This window comes from Neofelis nebulosa, chromosome 16, assembly GCF_028018385.1.
Source record: "Neofelis nebulosa isolate mNeoNeb1 chromosome 16, mNeoNeb1.pri, whole genome shotgun sequence".
NCBI classification, from domain to species: Eukaryota; Metazoa; Chordata; class Mammalia; order Carnivora; family Felidae; genus Neofelis; species Neofelis nebulosa.
Window position 1 is genome coordinate 12,756,763 of NC_080797.1, and position 7,650 is coordinate 12,764,412.

General features: G+C 60.5%; 1 protein-coding gene across 7 annotated transcripts in view; it reads left to right on the forward strand.

Moving 5' to 3' along the window:
* KCNJ12 (potassium inwardly rectifying channel subfamily J member 12) overlaps positions 1-5,696 on the forward strand; it is a 45,001-nt gene extending 39,305 nt beyond the window's left edge. For all 7 annotated transcript variants that reach the window (XM_058705988.1, XM_058705984.1, XM_058705987.1 and 4 more), the window contains one exon: positions 525-5,696. In XM_058705988.1, coding sequence (XP_058561971.1) covers positions 581-1,873 — 1,293 coding nt within the window. In that variant the 5' untranslated portion in view covers positions 525-580 and the 3' untranslated portion in view covers positions 1,874-5,696. The remainder of the gene's footprint in view (positions 1-524) is intronic.
* Positions 5,697-7,650: the final 1,954 nt, after the last annotated feature.

Genomic DNA, 7,650 nt, shown 5'->3' on the forward strand with positions numbered 1-7,650 from the left:
GCTGTAGCCGAGTGAGCGAGGCGGAGGCGGGAGGTGGGTTCCGAGGGGTCCCGGGCTCCGCTCACGCAGGCCTTGCAAGTGCCAGCAGGGACTCTGGCTTTGAGCGGAGGATGGACAGGCGCCCCCACCGTGGCTGCCTCTGGACTGGGGTCGGGGCAGGAGCATCGGGGTTGGCGAGGTGGCCGCCATACTGGTCCGGGTGGGTGATGATGGGGACACGGGCCACGGAGGCGGGAGAAGAGGCAGGATCCCAAATAGATTTTGAAGTCAGAGCCTTTGGGGTGGGACCAAGACGAGTTGAGGATGAATGCGAGGTTTTTGACCGGAGCTGCTGGGAGGACGGAGTGTCACTTTCCCAAGCCGAGAGGGAGGATAAGGAGCCGGCTTAGGAGGGGAAATGGAGAGTCCGGTGATGGGTGAGTTAGGGCGAAAATGTCCGCCCGCCACGTCCGAGGGCTGGGTGGGGGCGGAAGCTCGGGCCGGAGTGGCCTGCTCCGCCAGCCATGCCGTCTTCTCCATTACAGGAGACGCCCCACCCGGAGCCGGCCTGGGGGCGAGCCAGGGCCCCCCCACCCCCGGGATGACCTCGGCCGGCAGGGCCAACCCCTACAGTATCGTGTCGTCAGAGGAGGACGGGCTGCACCTGGTCACCATGTCGGGCGCCAACGGCTTCGGCAACGGCAAGGTGCACACGCGGCGCAGGTGCCGAAACCGCTTCGTCAAGAAGAACGGCCAGTGCAACATTGAGTTCGCCAACATGGATGAGAAGTCGCAGCGCTACCTGGCCGACATGTTCACCACGTGCGTGGACATCCGCTGGCGCTACATGCTGCTCATCTTCTCGCTGGCCTTCCTCGCCTCCTGGCTGCTGTTCGGTGTCATCTTCTGGGTCATCGCCGTGGCCCACGGCGACCTGGAGCCAGCAGAGGGCCGCGGCCGCACGCCCTGCGTGATGCAGGTCCACGGCTTCATGGCGGCCTTCCTCTTCTCCATCGAGACGCAGACCACCATCGGCTACGGGCTGCGCTGTGTGACGGAGGAGTGCCCCGTGGCCGTCTTCATGGTGGTGGCGCAGTCCATCGTGGGCTGCATCATCGACTCCTTCATGATCGGCGCCATCATGGCCAAGATGGCTCGGCCCAAGAAGCGGGCACAGACGCTGCTGTTCAGTCACAACGCCGTGGTGGCCCTGCGCGACGGCAAGCTCTGCCTCATGTGGCGCGTGGGCAACCTGCGTAAGAGCCACATCGTGGAGGCCCACGTGCGGGCCCAGCTCATCAAGCCGAGGGTCACCGAGGAGGGCGAGTACATCCCGCTGGACCAGATCGACATTGATGTCGGCTTTGACAAGGGCCTCGACCGCATCTTCCTCGTGTCACCCATCACCATCCTGCATGAGATCGACGAGGCCAGCCCGCTGTTTGGCATCAGCCGGCAGGACCTGGAGACAGATGACTTCGAGATCGTGGTCATCCTGGAGGGCATGGTGGAGGCCACGGCCATGACCACGCAGGCCCGCAGCTCCTACCTGGCCAACGAGATCCTGTGGGGCCACCGCTTTGAGCCTGTCCTCTTTGAGGAGAAGAACCAGTACAAGATCGACTACTCCCACTTCCACAAGACCTACGAGGTGCCCTCCACACCCCGCTGCAGCGCCAAGGACCTGGTGGAGAACAAATTCCTGCTTCCCAGTGCCAACTCTTTCTGTTATGAGAACGAGCTGGCCTTTCTGAGCCGTGATGAGGAGGACGAGGCAGATGGAGACCAGGATGGCCGCAGCCCCCAGGCCCGGCATGACTTTGATAGACCCCAGGCCGGTGGCGGCGGCGGCGGCCTCGAGCAGCGGCCCTACAGACGGGAGTCAGAGATCTGAGCCGCCATCGGCCAACGTGCAGCATCCGCCCCGCCAGGGAGAGGCCCGGCGTCCCGCAAGGGCCCCGGGTTTGAGCAGAACGGGCCAGGTGCCCCGGTTGCAGACTCAGTAGCGTTTTAGATGTTTTATGTTTCTTCACAGTGGCCTGGCAAGGTTGGCGGGAGAGTGGGCGGCCAGTGGGCTGCCCCTGGCCTCAGGGGCCAGAGCAGGTGCAGGGACAGGGAGGTGGCCTCTCGGGGTCCAGGCCAGGAGCCGGGGGCTTCTGCCTGAGGCTAGAACTGCAGCCTGCCTGGAAACGGCTCCACAGCCACCCAGCCTCTGTGGGCGAAGGCTGGCAGGCTGCAGTGCGCCTCGCTGGTTTTTAACTTGGGGAGAAACACCAGTTTTGGCTTTCTCAACCTTAGCTTGAGTAAGACTGTTTACAAAAAAAAAAAAAAAATAACAACACGTGATTGAAAACAATTTACTTTGTGGGGGTTATAAGAAAGGACAGTTAGAATCTCACGATCTGCTGAGATGGAAGCAGTCAGATGGAGGCTCCACGAGGTTCCCTGAGGCCGAACAGGCCTCTCCTCTGCGAGGGCGGGTGTGTGCCGGGCGGCGCATCCGCAAGGGCGCGCGCGGTGCTCACCCGTGGTTCTTCATGCTCACGGGCGCATTAGATGACGTTTGCGATAGGAAACCAAGACCATGTGAATGATCGTAATAAAAGCTTTCCGGTAGAGGTGGGGGTAGGGGCTGGGAAAAAACCAGTTTGAGCTTTTTGAGTTTGACTTTTGTACCTTAGAGGTGCGTCTCAGGGCTGGATATGGGATCTGCCTGCCGTGGAGGGTCCGCTCTCCCCCCACCCGCCAGATTTTCCTGTTTTACTTTTCTCTCCTTTTCTGCCCAGTAGCCCCCACCCCTTCCACAGTGAGGGATACTTGGAAAACGTTGGAGGAGATGGCCCCGTGGGAAGGGAGGCCGGGTTCCCAGACTACAAGGAAGCAGATCAGCCCCGTTCCCACGGGACCCCAGTGAGTCGTGCCTTAGAGACCCGGGTGGGCCAGCTCCGGTTGTTTCTGTTCTTATCGGACTCGCCCCTCCTCCCAGCCGCCCCTGACTCCACCGTGAAGTCCCCACCAGCCTGTCTGCAGAGGCTGGGCCGTCCTGGTGCTCTCTGCACACCTGGGGCAGCACGGGCTGTACTCTGCTGCTGAACGGCAGAGGAATCATCTTAGAAAAGGTGTGGCATCGTCAGCAGAGATGACTGGGGTGGCACATGCAACCAGGCACCCTCGTCAGGAAGGGGTTTGGGGCGCTGGGCTCTGTTGGCCCAGAGCAGGCCCCTGGACCAGGAGCTGCCCAGTGTGGGCTTGCTCTTGGTGGAGGACACAGATGGCACAAGATGGAGCTGGGGCCCTTTCCAGGACAGCTGAGAATGTTGTCCTCCCAAATAACCAGGCCTGGAAGGAAGTCCTTAATTAGAAAGCCCATGTGTGTCTCCCCAGCCTGCCTGTCTAGGCCACTCCAATCCGCATCCCCCAAGACAGCCAGGCACCAAGGACTCTGGCCCAAGTGGGGAAACAGGTAGGGTGCAAGGTCACCCAGTGAGTGGGTGGGTCCTGGGAGGCAGGGAGACGCCGGGGGCCTGGGCTGGGGGCCCTTGCCTTTTCTCTCCTTCTCCAGCCCCCAGGGAAGCCGGAGACCTGGCCTGCAGTCAGAGGCCATGGAGGGTCTGTGCACGAGCTGTCAGTTCCCACCCATAGACACCCTGGGCCCGTGCCCTCGGGTGTGCCTGACTCCCAGCGTCCTGCCCTAGCCTCAGGCCCAACCCTCATTTCTGGCTGGGATGATTCAGGCCTCGGAGGCAGCTCTTTCCTCTCAGGATCTGCTGGAGGGACCTCAGCTCCTTCTCAGCCCAGGGCCTGGCTTCCAGAGCTGGCTTTCTCCATTTGAGCCCTGGGGTGCGAGGGTGGAGTTGATGTGGGAGGGCTTACCTGCCCACCCCCGCCCAGGTTGTCAGGGAGCCAGGGAGGGACGAGGTGGTCCTGGTCACTTGGGGCTGGCATAGGAGCCTGCATTCTGCCGTGCCCAGCAGCTGGAGATCTTTCCCGGGCCGGGTGTGTCCGGCTTCCACTCCCACCCTCCGGAGCAGGGGCCAGGGACTCTGGGTGCCCCCAGGCCCTAGCCACCTCGGCTTGGTGCGCCTCCTCTCAGGCCTGTCCCCCTCCCGGGCCCACACCGGATGGTTCAGCCCCAGACCCTGCGGGAGAGCAGCCCTGATCTGCCTTTCATCTCTTGCCAAAGGCAGATGCTGCGTTTTCAAACTCTTCTGCCCTCTTTTTTTTCCTCCCCTGTATTTATTTATTTATTTATTGCTTGTGCTAAAGACCAAAATAGTCTCCCTCTTTAGTGCACTTGAAACGGGAGGGTGGATGGGAGGAGCCGTGTGTGTGCAGAGCAAGGATTACGTGGTCCCTGGGAGTGTGTGCTGTGTGTGTGTGTGTGTGCGTGTGCGTGTGCACCCATGTTTGTGCACGTGTGTGTGGCGTGTGGCAAGCACGTCAGTCCTCTGAGTGTGCCACATGCCGTGCGTGGTGTGTGTGCTGAGCACAGGTGAGTGGGGAGCGTTTGTGCCCGTGTGTGTGGTCTGTGTGCCGTGCAGGTGCGCGTACCAATCCAGTCCCTCCCTTGCCTTCCCCGGCACTGAGATCTCCAAGGGGTTTCTTGACAGCCTGAACTAGGAGGTGTGGGGGTTGCAGTTGGCCCAGAATGTGGCCCCTGACGCCCTCCCGCCTGAGACACCGAGCCGCTTGTGTGGGAAAGGGGCCGTGCTGGCAGTGTGCTCAGGAGCGTGAGTGTGTGAGCCCCGAGTGGGGGAACTGACGTGGACAATCATCCCATCTCATCTCTGTTCAAGCGGATGTGTGCAGTCATAGCTTTGCCTGAGTGCCCGAGTGTGCGGATTCACCCCGTCATGGGAGCGTCGTACAGGTGTGTGCGCACGGCGATCTCCATATGTGTGTGAATCCGGGCTGATGGTATCCATGCGGGATGTGTACGCGTGTGTACGCAGATACACGCAGAGACTCGTGTGTGCGTTTACCCGTAGGCGTGATTGTGGGTGTGCGTTCCATACATGGGCATTGGTTTAACTGTTAGCCAGGCTGGAAGGCTGGGGACGCACCGCTCAGGACGGATGCCGGCTCCGGACGTGGGCACACAGCTGAACACAGTAGTCCTGCTGACCCCCTGCCCTGATTGTGTCCGCAGGGGAATGTGTGGAATGTGCGTGCCGGAGGCTCCGAGGCAGTGTCTTCGTGTGTGCGTGAGTACATGGCATCCAAGGATGGCCTATGCGTGTGTGCATTTGTCCCAGTGAACACGTATGCACGTGTGGAGCATTTGCGTGGCAGCTGGGCCAGGCTCTGTGAGCAGGGCTGGCGCCTGCCTGCTGGGGGCAGCGTGTATGGGCACGTGTGAGCATGTGCAGGTCCCAGGGGTGTGTGCACACGGATGTCAGTGGAAATGGTGTGTCTGTGCACGCTCGTGCGTGCTGCTAGGAACATGCTGGCCGCCCCCCCGTGCCCTGCTGGTGCTGTGCCGCCCCGTCCCCGCCTGCTGAGGGTCCCGGTGGGGGCCGGGGGGGGGGGCGGGAGCAGGGGCCTGATGGGAAGGAGGCCCCTGCACAGGGGTGTCTGCCCTGCGTGAGGTCATAGAATGTCAAATCTATTTTAAATGGTGAAACTGGAGAATTTTCATGTTATTTTCAATACATAGCAGTATCTAAAGACATAGGCCACGAGACTAGACCACATTAAATGCATTTTGATCTCTTTGAGTGCCACCGTGTGGAGATATGTGTTTGAAAATCCCTGCCTGGCATTCCGATGCTCCCTCAGCCCCCTGTGTCCTGGGGTGACGGGGCTCCCCAGGGGCCTTGGGGGCGGGGGTGGGTGGGTCACGGTAGGAGCTCTGGGAGAGAGGACAGAACACAACCTGCTCGCAGCCCCCAGCGGGCTCTTCCAACTGGCACATAGACCCTCATTCTCCTGTGACCGCACACCCTGTCCCACACGGACCCCTGGGGGCACACCACCCACTCGGACCGGTTGTCACACTTCCCCAGCCACGTGACCTTGGGCCACCGCTTTGTCCTCCCTGGGCCCACACCTCCCCGCTTTGCGTTCCTTCTGCAGAGATTTGAGGAGCGCGTCCACACGCACGCGTGTGCCGACTGCAGGGAAACAGTAGCTCTTTCCTGGGACTCGGGCGCGGAGGAGCCCCAGCTGGACAGCAGCCCAGGTTCTCACCACCGTAGGGGAGAGGAACCCCTACTGCAGCCTGGCGCCGTGAGGTGACAGGGAGGACCTGGAGTGGTGTCCCCCCTAGGGAGGCTGGGCTGATGCGGGACAGAGGGCAGAGACAAGTGCGGCCAGAAGGGGGAGCAGGAAGGCCAGCAAGGCCCATTCTGGGGAAGGGAGAATTTTATCTGTAGGAGGGCTCAGTCTCTGGGATTTCAGTGGCTTTCTAGCAGAGGGCCCACAGGGAGAGAATTCTTTCCTTTGCCCAAACTAGTTCCGTGGCCGGAGAACTCTTCTGCATCAGTGTAGGATTTCAGATGATGTAGGATTCTGTAGGATTCAGATGATGATTCCAGACCACAAGGTAGGAAGCCTGGGTAGTGGTGACGTATGCGCTGATGAAGGACAGGAGGTTGGGAGGTGTTGGGGGCAGGTCATGAAGGCTTCTTGGAGGTTATTGTTCCCTGGGGTTGAACCTGGAGACGGGGAGAGCTGAGGGTGGTTACGGCTTAATCTGGGGGCGGGGTTGGAGCTCATCTTCTCCTAACCCTGGAGCCCTCCTTGGCACCGCAGTACCTGAATCTAAGCCAGTTGAGGCCAGGGAGCGATGGCCTCCCCCAGCCCCCCGAGTGCTAGTTCCCACAGACGGGCATGGGGCCCCAGTCAGTGCTTGATAAATATTTATTGTTCAAACTTCGTAGCACTGAAGCTCAGGAGCCTTGAGATACCCTCTGTCCTGGCTGTGACCCTCGGGCAGACCCCAGGCCACTCCTTTGCTTGGTGACCTATATTGAATTCCTTTTCTCCTGTGGCCTCGGTCTCCTGGTCTCTAAAGAAGGGGTGTCCATAATCATTGCTAGCTCTCACACTTGTCGGAAAGAACAAGAAGGAGAAAGAGGACCTTTAATTAGCAGATGCCTTGCACACATGCTGCATATACAAGCCCACGAGGTGGGGCCGGTGCACGTGGAAGGAGCCCGAGGCTCGAGGTTGTAGCAACACCAGGTCTGTGTGTGGCTGAGACCACAGGCTCCCCCTGCACTTACCTGCCTCCCAAAGATGAGACGAGCCCAACTCAGAATCTGCTTTTTAAAAGGTAGAACGGGGTTGGGGGTGGGGTGATGAGTGTTGAATGAGCGCTCACGAACTTGAAGTTTGAGGTCTCTAAGGTGCCGGGTTGACCTGCTTTAGAGGAAATCAGTCCAGGGACATTAAGGGACTTTCAAGGGAGGTTATCTGAGCTGGGATCTGATCCAGGCCTTGGGTCCTCAAGCCCTCCTGCGGCCTTCATTTCACCCAGACACCACTACCCTCCCAGGCACTGGACCACCCAGGACCTTTCCTCTGTCTACCAGTGGCCGGTGCTGGGGTTAGATTCTCGGCCAGTGGAGGGATGACAGCCCAGCCAGGGGGCCTGCCCTGGACTCCGTTTATCCTTCCAATCATCTGTCTCCTGCAGTGAAGGGCCCCACTGGCTCAGGAAGGACTCAC